Source organism: Limanda limanda, chromosome 9 (assembly GCF_963576545.1).
Source record: "Limanda limanda chromosome 9, fLimLim1.1, whole genome shotgun sequence".
Taxonomy (NCBI): domain Eukaryota; kingdom Metazoa; phylum Chordata; class Actinopteri; order Pleuronectiformes; family Pleuronectidae; genus Limanda; species Limanda limanda.
This window is the reverse complement of record NC_083644.1, coordinates 6,827,169-6,845,242: the sequence shown is the minus strand read 5'-3', so window position 1 is coordinate 6,845,242 and position 18,074 is coordinate 6,827,169. Positions and strand designations below refer to the sequence as shown.

At 43.3% G+C, this 18,074-nt stretch overlaps 1 protein-coding gene across 3 annotated transcripts in view; it reads right to left on the bottom strand.

The window, feature by feature from the left end:
* The window catches only part of ddah1 (dimethylarginine dimethylaminohydrolase 1), an 81,328-nt gene that overhangs the window by 60,665 nt on the left and 2,589 nt on the right, over window positions 1-18,074 (bottom strand). Inside the window, exon 2 of one of the 3 annotated variants that reach the window (XM_061077602.1) lies at window positions 13,112-13,386. The exons of 1 other annotated variant lie outside the window; for it this stretch is intronic. In XM_061077602.1, the coding sequence (XP_060933585.1) occupies window positions 13,112-13,318 (207 nt within the window). In that variant the 5' untranslated portion in view covers window positions 13,319-13,386. Of the gene's footprint in view, window positions 1-13,111; window positions 13,421-18,074 lie in introns of those variants that run through there. One more of the 3 variants, XM_061077601.1, reaches the window with a different exon arrangement.

The following is an 18,074-nucleotide window of genomic DNA, read 5'->3' as shown; positions in this document are numbered from 1 at the left end:
GGATATAATTGGTCGTGTTCAATATTTCATCGCTTACTTCACTCGTGGTGTAACTCTGCTCTGTTTCACGCAGAAACAAGAGGCCAAAGCCAAACAGTTTCAACCATGTTCTTTCACCACTGAGCACAGAAACCTGCCTGCGCTACACGACTGTTGACCCCCGGCCTGGTTGTGTGTAGAATCACATGTTCAGCTACCATGAGCTCATTGGAAAGACGTCCATTTAATCTGAGTAGTCTGATGGTTTTTGGTGGATTCAAACTGCCAAATGGGGAAAAAACACGTTCACATCAGCCGCCTGGTTGTAATTACAAGAAGGATCCGAGGAGTGTTTTGACAGGCTCGCACCTGTAGTCAGGACACATTTCAACATTTTTTCATATTCAACAGTTCCATTACATTCCCAGGCTCCTTCGGTGGAGGCAAATTACCATCGTCTTTCAACAGCATGTCATGTGTGAACCTCAGGATCCTTTATAAACAAATTAATATTTCCCATCATAATCAATCTATTGCCTTTAAAGTGTCAGAATAGCGTATGCATCCAAAAGTGAAAATACACTTTGGTGTGTAAATTAGAGTGAAAGTCTTAAAATGGTGATCTGACCAATCTAGAATGAATTTCATAGAATTGTTGGTGTTAGACTGTGTGGAGTTTGTATGCAACGTGTCTGTGTGTGTGTGTGTTTTCTCATAGTATTCACACAGTCGAGACACGCACTTTAGGTTAATTAGAGATCGTGTGAATAAAGTGTGTTAATTGTTGTTTGTCTCTTTGTGTGTCAGCCCTGTGATCGATGGGCAACCTCACCCATGCTCTCCTCCCAGTTCGTGCCCAGTAAACCTCCAATGGAACGCACCTAGGAGGCTTGGGAGAGGCGGTGGACTAGTGTCAGAAACTTGGACTATGGGCAGAAAAGGTCTCTGGTTCGTCTCTGGTTCGACTACACGGAGAAACAACAAAGACGAATCTGGATTGATCTGTCCAAAAATCCAAGAGGATTCTCCCTACCATGTCTAGTGCCCCTGAGCAAGGCACCTTACTCCCCCAACATCTGCTCCCCGGGCGCCGAACATGGCTGCTCACTGCTCTGTGTGTCCTGCACCAGATGGGTTAAAAGCAGAGGTTAAATTTCCCTCCTTGCATGAGTGTGTCTGTGCATGTGTTTGGGACAAATAAATGTATCTTAATCTTAATCGTATCTTAATCCTGATAAAATGCCTGAAATCAATGAACGGATGGAAATGCAATGGGGTTGATGCATCTCAGAACCAGAGCAGAGACCACGCAGCAGACTCCTCACTTCCTCAGACAGTTAAAACCCATTTATAAAACTAGAGGTGGAAGCCAATTCCCATTAACAGGGAACTCGAGACAAAATGAAGGATGTGAAGACTTTTGTTGTTCAGAGGCAGCACAGAGAGAAACTGGGCTTCAAACAACAACAACTACCGACTGGACTGATGGACTCAGCCTGTGAGGTCCAAGACCCTGATGATGTTGACGGTTTGTATCTGACAGGGAGTGTTTTTTAAGAGTTGGAACGAAAGGGAAAGGGGAGGGGGAGAAGTCAATGAGTGACAGAGAAAGTAGAGGGAGAGAGAAATTGTGAGACGTTGCACTTGAACTCGTCATGACTGATTTCTGTTGTTCACAGACCCTGAGAAATAATGTGGCAGCAGCGATCGTGATACTACCAGTGAAGTATTTATTCGGTCGACCAAAGGCCACGACAGTATTACATAAACTCCAAGTACATAAAAGCACTGTTACTGCACGCCCTGACTTCTCAGTGTCAGTGGTGTCTGTTGCATAATCGGCTCTAAACCAACATCTGTCAGTTCTGTTAGAACAAAACAAACATGTTCATAATCCACAGAGCATGCAACCTAATACAAATGAACAATGACCTAGTATTGCAAAGGTCTCCTCAGGACTTTGATAAGGCTCAGAGGGGGTATATGAGTTTACACATTTACTCTGTCTTGGAATCAAAGATCAATGAGGCCTTTCAGATAAGACAAAATAACAAAGTTAAAGGTCAATTAAGTTAAAGGTTGTTTTTTAAACACTCAAAGTAATCATCTCAAATCACTGGTTAAACATTATCAAGCTCATGACCGTGACAAATTCGGAGGAACAGCTATTTATTCTGAAAAAAACGTTCAGATATCTCCTCTCAGGTTCCTTCCCTGTGCGTTTCACCCTGTGACGACTCAGACCCAAGATAGAAACTGACATTTATATGAAAGCAGCTTTCAGCCCCCGGAAGCGCCGGGTGAGAAATGGGGGTTTTGTCTCGGCGCCCTCCCTGACCTGAGCGCGACTTTTTCCCAACGCCGCCGTGCCTGGCCCACTTCCTGTCTTCCACTGCTCAGTCTCACATACCAAACCAGACATTCACACACCCACGGTGACGGCTGAGCGTGACCCGGTCACTCGGCGAGGCTGAGAGGAGTTCCTGTTCACAAGTCTCCCGCAGCTGTCTCGCAGGCTGCCGCGCTGTGCAGGCCTGGAGGGGCCGGGGGGGGGCTGTGGTGGGTGAACCCGGGGCCAAAAGGGGGCAGGGATCCAAGGTGACAGCCGGCTGGGGAGAAAGCTGCCTGGTCTGTTCTTTACACAACACGCACGAGAGGCAAAGCCGCGGCACGTGTTGGCCGACCCGAACGGAAACAACTTACCCACCGAGGACTGAAGCCGCTATTGGTTTGGTAACATAAAGGTCTGAGATCAACGTGCTGGACATAAACCAGGAAGAAACTTTAAGATTCCAAAAACATCAATGAACATCTATAGCAGCATCTAGTCACGATGTAAAGAGACATTTAGATCTGCAAGCAATATAGAGTTAGCTACATCTAACTGCTTTGTTTTGCAAACCTTTAATGCATGAAAATGCTTTTGAAATATACAAACAGTTTCATGCAGAGCGGAAAATGTGGGATTATGCAAATGTATCTTGTTTTTCTTACTTCATTGTTTGTCTGGTTTAGATGAAATTATAAATAACCCAAATTAGCTCCAACTGAAAGCAGGAGAGTCGAGACGTCCGGCTAACTGCAAAGTGTTTAGTGGAATGCACACGTCATTTTCATCCCACTCGTGGTTTTCAATGTGTTTTCAATGTGAGCCATATTTTCATGCCAATAAATGACATCTCAGCAGCACAGAAATCTACGACCAATATTATCGTATTACTGGAAACATTGATTTTTTTCCCGTATTGAAACTAGTTTCCTGAAAATCAGGTTATTAAGTGTAAATGAAATCGGGTTAATCAGAGTAAACACGACCACAGAGAACCTTGTGCTGTGACACTATAAGATTCCAAAAACATCAATGAACATCTAAAGCAGCATCTAGTCACGATGTAATGAGACGTTTGAGTCAGAAAGCAATATAAAGTTGGCTACATTTAACTGCTTTGTTTTTGCAAACACAGTAATGCTTGAACATGCTTTTGAAATATACAAACAGTTTCATGCAGAGTGGAAAATGTGGGATTATGCTTATTTATCTTGTTTTTCTTATTTTATTGTTTGTCTGGTTAAGCAAAATTAGCTCCAACTGAAAACAGGAGAGCCGAGACGTCCAGCTAACTGCAAAGTGTTTAGTGGAATGCACATGTCATTTTCATCCAACTCTTGGTTTTCAATGTGAGCCATATTTTCATTCCAATAAATGACATCTCAGCAGCACAGAAATTTACGACCAATATTATCGTATTACTGGAAACATTGATTTTTTCCCGTAATGAAACTAGTTTCCTCAAAATCAGGTTATTAAGTGTAAATGCAAAAAGGTTAATCTGAGTGAATATGACCTCAGGGAACCTTGAGCTGCTGTGACACTATAAGATTCCAAAAACATCAATGAACATCTAAAGCAGCATCTAGTCACGATGTAAAGAGACGTTTGAGTCAGCAAGCAATATGGAGTTAGCTACATCTAACTGCTTTGTTTTGCAAACATAGTAATGCATGAAAATGCTTTTGAAATATACAAACAGTTTCATGCAGAGTGGAAAATGTGGGATTATGCAAATGTACCTTGTTTTTCTTATTTTATTGTTTGTCCAATATTATCGTATTACTGGAAACATTGATTTTTTCCCGTATTGAAACTAGTTTCCTCAAAATCAGGTTATTAAGTGTAAATGAAATCGAGTTAATCTGAGTGAATACGACCTCAGGGAACCTTGAGCTGCTGTGACACTATCGTCTGTGAGAAAATGATAAAGAGACGGAGGACGAGAGAGGAGGCGGTGGAACGACAAGACGAGCAGTCAGACGGACAAACAGGGAGGGGAAGGGCAGGCTGGCTGTGGCAGGAATGTGACAGACAGTTGGGGAAAGCACGTTGACCCCCGGTCCACATATTACTGGCGGGTTCCAGGTGTCTCATCCGCCTCCCCCCCCGTTCACACGCGGATGTCAAGCCTCCCTGAGGGAAGCCAGGTCCGTTCCGTTGGGGAAGAGGCTGCAAGGAATCTGCATCTGGAGCCGTCTAGTCAAAACAAGGCTTCTGTGCTGTCTGGTGTGTGTTTTGGGGGGGGGCAGCTACGTGAGGCGCGACCGGAAAGGGGGGTTAGCACGGACACATAAACTGAGAGGTCTGAACCTAAATATTACGTCTATGAAAAACATGCCCTAAATATTGTGTCTATGGAGCAGAGTTTTCCGTCCTGTCTCCAGACGCAAATTGACACCTGAGCCTTTGACAATTGTTATTTTACATTTTAGCACTTTTTAATGACCGCTATTTTTCCAGACTGGGTGAGCCTGACTTACAGTAAGTACTTGCAGCAGTCTAGCATTAGAAGGTACAGTAAGTATTGACTGGCACTTCCCAAACAGTGAGAGGCTTCACTTGAGTCATCACAGTGCGAGTGCAAACCCATCGGGGGGGAAACAGGCTCACAGAGAAGTCGTAGGAGAGGTGGTTTCTACTCTTTACAATTATTACAACAACTCTTGCATCAATTAAGATCTTTAAGTGTCATAATTAGACAAGTGTAACAAGCGATTTGTCAAACTACATCATTTAAAACACAGTTCATTTTACCCAATTGTCTGAATAATTAGACTTAAAACAGCAGATTGTTAAATTGATTAGCCTCGTCAATATTATCTTTGGGTAGAGAAATGGAACCATAAGAAGCTATCGTTAAAGTTATGTCTTACACTTTGGCTGAGGAACTCAACATATGTCGTAATCATTGGCAGAATAGTGTTGTTAGTTTGTTCAAAGAGTCGTGCCACAGTCGAGAATAAGTGTTCTTGTTCTTCTAATGTTCCTTCAGATTCTTCCTTTCAGGTGGCTGCACAGATCTGTCACAGCACAACTGAAACTAGTGTCCACTAAACAAATCAACAACATAAAGCATGTGGGCAGGGAATAAATTAATTGACCTCCCGGAGACAGTTTCTCAAGACGATATTTCCCTCACTTAGAAGTCCACTTTGTGCTTGTTTGGTTATTGCAAGGCTCTGGCCAACCTGACGGTGCATAGGTGAGTGAAGTGCTGCAGGGGGGGGGATTGAGCTTATGCAGATAAGATGACTCAGTGCAAACTTGGAGCTGGTTTTGGCTACAAATCGTGTTTTACTGTTGCAAAGCAGGCACATAGAGCAGATTCTAAAGCAGGGGTGTCCAAACTTTTTGTCCCGAGGGCCACATACAGAAAAAAATACCAAGGACTGGGCCACTCACGCCGCCACGCCCCCCTGCCCTGGAGTGGACTGTTGACAGTCGCGTTGCTCAGGGCGGGGGCGCGTGGCGGCGTGGCGTGGTGGAGTTCTGAGGGACAGCTAGCAAGTCAGAAAAGCAATTCACCGCCAGACCACTACGTGGAGTAACGTTTTTTGTCAAAGACAACCTTAGAGACACCTTCTTTGTGTGTGGCAGTCTTTGTCGACTGTTTACTACTTTTTCTGGAGGACAAATTTGTCCCTGATCATTCTGCACAGCTTCGGACACTCGTCGACCTGCAAACCGACGTCAGCCGAGATCTCCTTCCAGGAATTGCAGGTCATCTGCGTGTCCTTGTATTTAGTCAGTGACGGGTTATACAAGTGGTCATACTTTCAGATCTCTTCTGCCAAGTGCTCTTCTATTTGGTCCATATCCGTTCTTCTAAATCTTCCTTGGTTTCTGCCAGTATTATGGGGCATGAAACCGGAAATATGACTCTGGAAAGGATGTAGTTAGCGGACCAATCACAGCCTTACGGGCTGCGTGAGGCTTGCGTAGCTTTGTCGTATAGTTACAAACATTTGTGAACGCACGCAAGCATTAAAGAAGGGGCACGCAAGCACGCAAGGGGCTCTTGCGTGCCCCTTCTTGCGTGTCTCTGAAAACGCAGAAGCATGCACCGGCCTCTCCCCTGTCAACAAAGCCTGGCCCCATAAAGCAAAACGAAGTGCTTTAAGTAAGTGCCATTTGAGCACTACTAAATTTTGAGTTTCAAAAAAAAAAAAAAAAATTTTTATTTTTTTATACATTATATTTTTAGACATTGATGCGGGCCAAATAAAAATGGATGGCGGGCCGCAGTTGGCCCGCGGGCCGTAGTTTGGACACCCCTGTTCTAAAGGCTTGAGCTAGTGGAGGCTCACATGAGGACCTCTCCACAATCAAAGCTCAACTTCATGTACTGTAAGTCATGTTTGAATTTACCCATAATTCCTTGAAATGCATCGTTTAGACTTAAAAGGCAGTCAACAACTTGTGCAACAGTTTATTTAAGACTCATATCTGACCTCTGACTGTGAGAAAGATCTTTGCCATAGTTGATGTCAGTCATTGAAAAAAACAACTCTTTCCCCCTCTCCCGTACATGAAGCTGTACAGACACCTGAACTCCTTTACCTGAGCTGGTGCTGAAAAACGATCAATAAAGTATGTAAGCAAGCAAAAACATGTGAGTTGTGATTGGCACAAGAAGTGGCAGCAGTTCAAACCCTGACTCTAGAGAGAGTGATGACGAGAGCGTGATCTCAGGCACAGAGACCTGCAGCTCACTCACTTTCCTTCCTTCTGCCAAACATTAACACTTGAGCTTAAGCTGCTGGATTTATAGGTAATTATTAACCAACTAAGGAAGGTTTGGTAAAAATCCACAACTCTGCAACCAACATGTAAGAGACATGTTCAAGTCATTCATTTCATGCAGAACAAACTTTAATGAGACTTTGGCTATATGTCTGCACGAATATAGTTATATTTTAAAAGGGAAATTATTCCTGTTCAGACGAGCAGTTTAGATCCATATCAGAAATAATCTCCAACGATACTAACAAACATGAAAACACACATCACGTGACAATTCCAGTACACTGGGCATGAGCGGGCTGGTGTAAACAGGAAGCAGATTGTCTTCTCTGCTTTCCCTATGTCTACACATTTACTACATCAGTGAAAAGGCTAGGGAACACACTAACCACACATATAACATTAAACATCTACAGAAACCTGACAACAAAACTAAGACTCTTTATTATAAGTCTAAAAAAACTTAGAACAACACCTGTCACTATGAAATGTGGCAGCTAATTAATCTGAAACTATTTTGACAATTGGTTAATCACAGATAAACCCTGGTTCCAGCTTTTGAGATTTAACAGTCTGTCGCTTTCCTTTGTCAATCTTTGTCACATGCGACTGTATTTAATAAATAATACCATAATATTATAATAATAACAACAACATATCTCAATAGGGGTAATTATCATGTCAACTCTTAACATTTCACAACCTTTAAGATTAAAAGATTAATCTAACTGAGAAAATGAATCAAAAGACGAATAAATAAACAAAATAATTACTAGTTGCATCCTGAGCCACTTTTCATTCTGATTAATTTGGTTTATGAAAGATAAGAAATTATAGTCCGCCGACATTCTGTGTGTCTGCATCCAAGTTGGGTTTCAGCCAATCAGACTAATGTTCAGTGTTATGTAAGAAGTAACTTTGAATCTTTGGACTGTTTCAGACAAGTTCCTGTCTTCAGTGCACGATCAGGACGTCCATTTAGACGAGCATGTCCTCTAATAATAAAGCTTTTAAGCCACAACCTAATGGAGGAGACTCCTGCAACCTTTAGTAAAGTTTAATAACTTATTCCGTCCCATATCGTTGTGTCTCACAGAGTTGAACAATATCAGCCTTTATAATCCATAAAATAAATGACAAAAAGCGATGGACTGGACCTTTAAGAGGCAGGAGCGGGACCACGTGAATCGACCTCGTTCATCTTCCCTGCTGTGAATTTATCAAACAACTGGAGGAGCAGAAGTAAAGGGAGCTCGAAGCAGAGCTGATGGAAGAAGCCAATCAACAACAAGGGGATTCCAAGTCAGATAAGAACACCTGAGATTTCCCACATCAATTTCCCGGCCGTGCTGCACAGAGTCGAAGAGTTTAAGGACCAGTGTTTCCGACAACACGTATCCACATTTATTCTGGTAAACGATTGAATATCCTGAAGCAGAAGTAAAATCAGCACCGACTTTAATGACCAACAGCAACAGGTCCTTTCTTCTGTCCTACAAATCAAACAAGAGGATGAGGAGGTTGAAAATACGTGAATCAAGACAGAGAGAGCAGACGTGGCCTCGATCAGCCAATCAGCTGGTAGCAAGGCCGTTTCCTGATAGTGGCTCTTAATCTTTCAGCTCAGAGAACAGGCTGATCCCATTAAAGTCCCCCAGTGTGTTTGTCGACTCGTGAGATTAAAATAAGATTATCTTGATCTAAGATTGAAGGTGCCTTCAGCTAAATGCAAGTTACATTCTAAGCATATTAAGATATTTTAAAACCCTTATTGAAAATAAATCTAAGACCAAAATCATGATGGGAATACACACAAAGAGTGAAAATGTACTTGTTCCGAGTAGAGAATCCAACACTTTGATCCCCATTGATTCCAAGTTTGAAAGACTTTTGACACAGTTGACTTCAGTAGAACTTACAGGCAAAGATCTTCCTGGTCATGTTCTCAAACCAGTTTTCATTAAATTTTCTCCAGGTTTATAGTCAAGCCCGCAGGCTGAATAGAAAGTCCATCCATGCTTTGTCTTTTGCATCTCCATGCTCCGGTTGTTGAGGTATAGTTGGCCAAGTAGGATATCCCAGATGTCCTTCTCCCAAGTTACGCTTTCCAGCTCTTCCTGAAGGATCCTGGGCCCTTCAGCCAGTTCTGGGTCTAACTTGCCATTGCCCAAGCAACCTCAACTGTCCAATTTCTATATAAAGTAGCAGCATTGCTGATCCAAGCTCCCTCCAGATGTCTGAACTCCTTACACTATCTCTACACATCCGACTGACCTGACTAGACATTAGTTTAACGCATAAACATAACTAGAGATAAACTAATAACGCAGTGCATAGTAGAAATAAAGATTCTTCTTACAGGTCTGCCAGAGTGGAGAGATTTTAGTGGTGACCTTTGGCAAATAAAACAAAACCCATCTAATGTGAATTTCAGACAATTTAACACTCTTTAAGGATCTGTAACAACCCTGAAATACTATCACAGCATTCGGATGCAGTGTTGTGGCGTCGCCTCCGCTACATGTACGGCTGCTGAAATGTCAGGGGGGGGTAATAGCAATGAAAAATCAGGCTTCACTATTCGGTCAACAGCAAATAAGGGATGTTAATTATTTCAACAAAGGTTCGTCTGAAGCAAAGTCTTCTACTCCGCGCCTTCAAGCCGATGTTATAATTGTAACTGAACGAGCAAAAAGCAGAATGGAAAAGCGTTGGCGACGCCTCCAGGAAGTGAGTGATCACACAGTCGCAGTTCACTTCCAGCTCCACCAGCACAATGATTAATTCTAACGAGCGCCGATAAAAGGCCTCAAAACTGCTGTTTCCCATTTTCTGTAATTTTTCAGGTCAAAAGAAAAGATGCACCTAATAATTACGCCAACATCTGTTTGGGGGTGAATAAAAAGGCATCGCTCACACACTGCAAGCGCACACACTCTGATCAAACTTACAACAACATATGCAGATTGCCAACATTGTAATTATTCCTGACATGCAGTGTAACATATTACACCCGAGGGAAGCTCAAAGCAAACCGATTTGACTGTTATGAGACATGCTCCTGCATTTCTGATAACCGCACCATGTATGTTGCAATAGCAGCTGCTGGGAACAATGGGCTTGATGGGGACCTGGGGAGAACTTTTCTGATTTGCACTGACAAATGTTACAAGCTTTGAAATCTATACTGATTTGGTATTTGGGAGACGCTGGGAATGCTGGAGTGCAACGTGATCCTGCTGCATCGCCAGGAAATTAGATGTTCTAGTTATTATAACTATATACAAATGTGTTATAAGACCTGCACAAACAGATACAAATCCTACTATCATGCAACTGCATCCAATAATGAAAACAGGGCCATTATGTAAGAGCGGTGGGAGTGAGAGAGGAATTGGAGCGCTAGAGTAAACCAGTCAGGTGACTGGGAAAGTGAGATGTCTGCAGGCGTCAAACCAAAGAAACATGTCGGTGAGCAGACACTGAAACATTATCATTTGTTTATGAGCGGTTGACATTTGTTTGAACACGTTACTTACAGGTCCTGTTTTACCCGTTTTATTTTGCATGATGCACAGTGCAAACACAAAGCTTGTAAATAAAGATGAGCAAACATGAAGCCAAATCCGCTGGTCCCCTGGAAGCTGGCTGCAGTATAGGTCATAAACCCATCCTCCTCCATGTTAGCAGATGGACCAAACTAAATATTCAAGTTAAAGTAAAAATGTGGAATATGGCCAAAATGGCCACTAAATGCAAAATAGCAGGCTTCCTGTGGCGTTTTTCCAATTGCACCTGAAACTTTTGTGTTTGTCTGGTCATGATACATTCCGGGGGTCTCGGGGGGCAACGTTGAGCCATTTTGCGACGCCCATTTAAAATTCCTCCAGAATACGTAAATTTTCACCACTTTCTAACTTTCTGCAAATTTTGGTAAGAATTTGAGCATGTTAAAGCCCTCAAAAAGCCAATTGATTTGCCTGAATAATAATAATAATAATAATAATAATAATCCTTACAATTTCAATAGGGCCTCACCTGACCTTTGATCAGTGCTCGGGCCCTAATAAACATTTGCCCGAAAGGCGGTTTCTGTCATTTGATATAGTTCTGATCACACAGCTCTAAATCCAAATGTCCAGGCTTGGTTATAATTAGTTATTTGATCTCAGTTCTATCGGTACCATCACCACAGCACAGACCCTGGCTCCAAATGACATCACCAGTGCAAGATGGCGGAAGCCGTATCCAGAATATTTTGGTGCAGAACCATGAACCGTGGTTTTGTAGAGCGTCACCAGGCAAAAGACCTTTTTCTCTCATCCAATCCAGAACCAACGATTATATAAATCCGTCATTTCCACGTCAATGACAAGCATCATCTTGTTCCTCCAGGCTGCAGCACTTAAAGTCGCACCATGATCGTAATAATACGTCTTTTTCACGGATAATTACTTCTCATTATGAACAAAAAGTATCAAATTCAGCTGAATCACCTCTAATTCTCCAGCAGCCAATCACGGCTCAGGCGGTGGAATCCATCTGGGATTTTTCTACAGGCCTGTTTTTTTGCGAACATGTTATTTATGTCGCTCACGCTGCCAGTTCCTCATTCATCGCAGCTGACATCTCTCCTCGTGAGCCGGGGACGGGAAGGAAACCAAACCACTGCTATCACTGTGTGAAATGTGAACGATTTCCCAATCTGAAATGTGACAGGGGGGGGGTTGGTGGTGTACTGATGCGGCGTGCAAATGTAAAATGCTCCCTAAATAAAAATGTGGGGCGGCTGAAGGTAGCAGCTTTTCAATCAATACCCGGGGCCCGCCAGTGAGGGACTGGGAACCATTAGCACCAGTGAGCCCAGTGGAGTGACTCTGATGTGGAACGACAGGAGCTTTCACTGGAGCTGCGTTTCCCTCATTGTCATTCACTCTCACTCGCATACAGCCAACCCCACATCGCAGCTTCACCCTCACCAGGCAACCCGGCGCCCTTTGGACTGGGGCTTTGTTTTCCAACAATGGTTTCCAGTCCAACCTAATCAGCAGTCGTTTCATAAACTAGAGATATACTGATTAATTCTTGACTTTTTCCATCGTCTCAAGGTCTCGTCCTGTTTTGCTTGTGAAGTTTGACCTGTGGGGACGCTTGGAGGAGCCTCCCGCCAATTCTGCTGAGAACTCACACACAATATGCATGGATCCCCACAGAAGGGACACATGTAATGCAAAGTCATTTTACAAACACATGCATGAAAAACAACCTTGTAATAAGTGTCGCCTCATGTCCAATCCCCCACATCCCTTTGCACCATATGGTTCTCCATAGCTTATTGTTTCTAGCTGTATATATTGCTGTTTTAATGTATATATTGTTGTTTTATGCACAGTGCACCAACCACACCATGGCAATTTCCACTATGTGCAAATATACTTGGCATTAAAAAGAATTCTATAATGTATTGTTCGCATGACCACGTTCATGTGGTCCTTAAAATAAGAAAAACATCCTAGGAGGAAGACTGTATATCTTAATCTTAATCCATCATGATGCACAGTGTTTTTTATGGTGTCTATATCTCTATATATTGTTAATTGTCGTACTGAGATTTTGTGATACCCAATGTAAATTTGACATTGATTCCTGTTCTACTGTGCCATACCTCTTAATAAAAATATTTAAAAAAAAAAAAATGATTCTGATGTGATGTGTCACAGCTGGTGTTTATCTCCTGAAACCTCAAGTGAGACACGTGTTCTGCAGAGGAGTGAATCTGACTCGAGGCTCAAACTCAACCGGAGTCGGTTTTAATTGAGGAACATTATGAAGGATATTATACTTCATACAAATGATTTCAATAACTGTGTGAACAAGAGACTGAAATGCATGTGTTTGTAATCCTGCAGCCACTTCCTGCAGCTCAGTGAGAACCCAGCTGATGATGCTTCCTCTCCACTTTCCCTCCCTCTCTCTCTCTCTCTCACACATGCAACTTTTATTTTTTAAATCTCCTATCACCCCGGTGGTGGTGGTGGTGAGGTGAGTGGATCTTACCTCTGCCCGGCGGCTCTCGGCTCCGGGCCGGGTGATGAGCGCCGTGTCCCCGCACACCACCGCGGCGTCCTCCACGAACACGCCGTCCGGCAGCGCCTCGTCGGCGGGCAGCGAGACCACCTCCAGCCGGAGCCTGGTCCTCAGCACCTCCACGTAGGCGTCATGCTCCCTCCGCGCCCCGGACAGGTCCACCTCCGCCGCGGACATCCGGAGCGCCTCGCCGGCCAGGGACGCGGGGATCCCCCGGACGATGGCGTGGGTGCACTGACCGAAACCTGCCATCAAACCAGCCATGTTGCTTTTTTGTTTTTAAGGGGGGTGGATGGGTGGGTTGGGGGGGTTGTCCCGTTACTTTGCAAATGTGGGTTTTAAAAAAAAAAGAGCAAAGGCGTCAGAAACAGCAGCTTCACAGAGAAGTGGGTGAATGAATGAAAGCAGCTGAGGCAGGTGAACCCGGGTTGGTTAGCTGGTTTTTTTTTTGTTGCTGGTTAATCTTTATTTACACCAGCAGCTGCTCCCAGTGTCAGTCAGAGCTGCACCAGTCTGCAGCCAGCGACAGGGCTGCGTGACGCGCACTGTCACGTGTGTGTGTGTGTGTGTGTGTGTGTGCAGTGTGTGTGTGTGTGTGTAAACCTGGTGTAAACCCAACAAGTGACTGACACACACACACTCACCACGTGGTTCGATCGATTCCACTGAGCCTGCAGGTCAAAACGCTGCCATGCTTTTAAAAACAAGGCAACTTTCTATAAGTATATATTCTGCAGATGTTTTTTTTATAGATTCTGTATCTATAATGCACTAATAACTTGATGTGGTATTTGAAGGAACCAGTTCAGAGCTGAAATTCCCAGTAATACGTTTAATAATGGATTAATAATATATTTTAATTATAGGTTTATGGCTTTAGAGTCATTTCTCTAGATCTAGTGTATCAATTTTTATAATTTTCTGTTTTTCTTTGTCTTGTGTGAGACTAACTGAAGACATTTAGGTTTGGATTGAAAACAGAAAGTTTTAAGAATTTTTTAAACTGGCAATCCACAGCTTTCATTCATTTTTCAAATAATGTTTGCTTGCAGCCTGAGGTCTATTCAAATGATTATTTCTGCAGAAGGCTTTTGTGTGTTTACCGGATTTTTTGGGCATGAAATTATTAAATTGGTAAGAATACATAACAAACCAATCAATAGAAAATGTATTTTCAAATCAGTTTGCATCCCAGAGTGTAACAAGCTGTACAAGTTGCGACATCCTCTGTTCTTCTTAATAAACAATTTCAGCTTTGGTATTAATGTGTTTGCCAATAATTTGCACATTTTCTCTCCGGGTGACTAGATTTGACATATTTGGGGAAAACATATGATATTTTCAGAATGTGGGATCCATCAATATTCTCTCCATCTTGGTTTTTAGAACAGATGAAGTCGTAATAACAGTGGACGGTCTCTGTAAAACTGGTCGACTAAGCAGATGTATGAAAGCAGAACATCAGCGGATGGATATTTATTGTGATGACAACACTGGCGAGGGGGAGAGGAACTATTACTGGAGGCAAATGGAGAATCTATCTGCTTTATGGATCAGCATAAAGCTAGTGTACGAAAAGTAGATCCCATCGATTCCCATCCTTTGCCTGTAAGAGCACGTGGTTCTTCTTGAATCTGAAGACTCTTGGCAGACGTCAGATAACGTCCACAAACCTCAAGGCCAATAACATAAACAGTAAAGAGGAGGGTCTCTGTGTCCTGCAGTGTGTGAAATGTAAAGCAAAGAGGGGTGTGAGAGGAAGAGCAGTGTGAGTCTGTGTGTGTGTGTGTGTAAGGGAGTGGTGAGGTGCTGGGGTTAGATTCCCTGTGGTGCCATCCCAGGAAGGTTCTGGGCCCGGTGCAGCCGTCTGAACGGATGGAATGTTTTCTCCAGACGTCCCAGAAGCACATTCTTCCACCGCGGGACCTCGGTTTGTCTTTTCTTGTTCCAGATTCACTCAATTATCCCCGACTGCTCTAAACATTCCAGGAGCCCCACATTCCTTTTTTTTCCACTGCAGCCAGGATCAACAAGCGCCACCCTCCTCCTCCTCTCCGACACTCACACCTGCACCCCCCCACCCCACCCAGACCTCGTCTTCTGTCTTCTTTTTTTTTTTCCATCATTCCTCATCACGGATGGACACGGCCCAAGAAAAGACCCTCTCTCTCTTCTCCGCATGCCGAGGAATTTGGGTAACATTGGATGAAGAGAAGCCCTCATACCTCAGGCACACCTGGCTGGTACAGCGTGCGGCTGTAAAAGAGAATGAGTGAAAGCAGACACGATGCTCCAGCTGCTCGACTCGCCGGGTCTGACTGGAGTCATGATGGGAGCGTGGACGTCTAAAGTGACACAGACATTTATGATTACACAGGTGCACGGAGCAGATTTAACCGTCTACAGTCTGGCCAGTGAATGAATGGCGAGAGGCGGTGGACTAGTGGCAGAAACTTGGACTATGGACAGAAAAGGTCTCTGGTTCGTCTCTGGTTCGACTCCACGGAGAAACAACAAAAAGACGAACCTGATCTGTCCAAAAATCCAAGAGGATTCTCCCTACCCTGTCTAGTGCCCCTGAGCAAGGCACCTTACTCCCCCAACATCTGCCTTCCGGGCGCCGTACATGGCTGCTCACTGCTCTGTGTGTCCTGCACCAGATGGGTTAAAAGCAGAAGTTAAATTTCCCTCCTTGCATGAGTGTGCTTGTGCATGTCTGTGCATGTGTTTGGGACAAATAAATGTATCTTAATCTGATATTCAAGTTATGAAATGGCACGAGATGAAGTGATTAAAAATGGATTTTTGGTTTTGATAGAAGCTACAATTAGCTGCAATTAGATACAAGATGTCTTAATCTTAACTGCCATCGCTGTAACGAGTTTCCTTTAGAAGAAATTATGCAGTCATCAAGGACCATTGTGAAAAACAAGTAGCTCAGCTGTTCTTGGAGCAATCAAATCCAACATTTAACGCCCTGCTGCCAGAAATACACAATAATGCATGTGAACTAATCTCCTTCTGAAAATAGTTCCACTATTTATACCTGATTCAGTTAAGATTGCAAAAATGAAGGTCTGATCTAATTGGCCAAATGTTTTGTCATTGGTCAACGACTTCCAGTGCATGTATACTTTATTTGGCTCATTAGGGGGTTTGTCATACTAGCAGCTGGACTTGCATGATGCAAATGTTGGGTATCAGGAGGTCACTATTGTGTGGAAGTATCGGTCTGGCTGCAGACACGGCTTCAGGAGCAGTGTTTTCTGTGAGGAGGAGGAGGAGGAGGAGCACCCTTCGCCACTGACTTTGGACTTTTCAACTTTGCAGAACTTTCCCATACACAAATAACAGTTATAACACACCAGAGGAAAGGAAACATAAAATATGTCGCCTCTTTTTATATTCAGAGTTGAATATAAAAGCAGTCTTGTTTCCAGGCTGGGGAAATCAAAACATATCCAGAGACAGTCTGTGACATGTTGGTGGCTCTGTTGACAATGTGTAAAATAGAGATTACTGCTGGCTTCGTCCCTGAGGTAATGTAAAACTAGACAAGGCAGGTTGAGGGAAATCGGATACAAAAGAAGTTCAACACTTCATCACGCAGTCACTCCTGGAATGCACTGCAGCTCAGAGTTTGATGAAAGAGCATTAAAGAGAGAATCTCTTCCCTTGAACTCGTCTTTCCTCTAATTGATTCAGACACGAACATGGCAGACAACTTTCCACGTGACATGTTTCCACAGACACATTCTCCTGCTCATTTCAATTTTTGAGCTTCTCTTTTGTCATTTTTCTGACAGGGCCGGTTGATTCCTCACATTTCCGGAGGATGGTCCTGACAGTATATGTGAATGTTAACTGACTTTATTCCACAGATTACTTTGTCCTTCGCTGAGTCACGTGTTTCGAATGCTTTATGTCCCACCTGGACAGAGATATTAAAATGTGCGAGTCAATCTGTCCTCAGCCAGCCAGCAGAATCTTTTTACAGTTGTTCTGTACCGGTTGATTTTTCACATTGGACAACTGGATGGATTGAACCTCAGCCCATTTTCATTGTGACTTTTACAGCCTCGATTTCCAAGTTTGGATCAGCCAGCAAAGTGTATCTGTGCTTTTCTTCCTCCTCATTCAGACCAGTTCACAACCAGCGATGTATTCTCTTAAAAAAGTATTTAGCATAAGAAAAAGGAGACAGTACTAATAAACTGTTAAACTGAACAGGTCTAACACCTTAAGCACTACATATAGATACTGACAACCATATGTAAGTCATCTGTTCACAATGCCAACATGAATGCACCTCAGCATCTTATCAACCAGTCCACGAGGAAGAATAAAAAGCCATTATGTCCTGCTGTTACAGATCTGTGATTCTGAAAGTAGAATCCCCATGGCAACAGATGGTGCTTTGAAAAGAAGATGGTAACCTGCGTCTACCCTTTCAATTTCCTCATTAATGCCGAGTTGGTGCACCGTCGTGTTTCGTGATCTTGCAGCAGATCAAAGCATCACCTTCACATTTTTAAACAATATATTCTGCTGCACAAATACACAAGAAACCGCTCCGGTGAGAAGAGAACTGCACCAGGTCGGAGTTACCTAAGTAACGAAGGAGACCCTATAGAGTACAGGACAACATAAAATGTGGCTGTAGCAAATAAGTATTTCAAATAGCACAATTCACAGACAAAAGGCAAAGTGGCTTCGTAAAAGCACAATAGTTAAACGCACATTTGGAAAACACGACAGTCGAAGTCTAGACAAAGGCCAGTTTGAATAAATTACTTCCCAGCTGCTTTTTAAAGGCGTCTACGATGACCGCAGGAGGAGCGATGCACAGGAACGCAACCACGAGGTCACATGGATGATCACCTTTCAGCTCGACCCGATCAGAAGACCTAAACCTACGTATTTTTACCTGTTA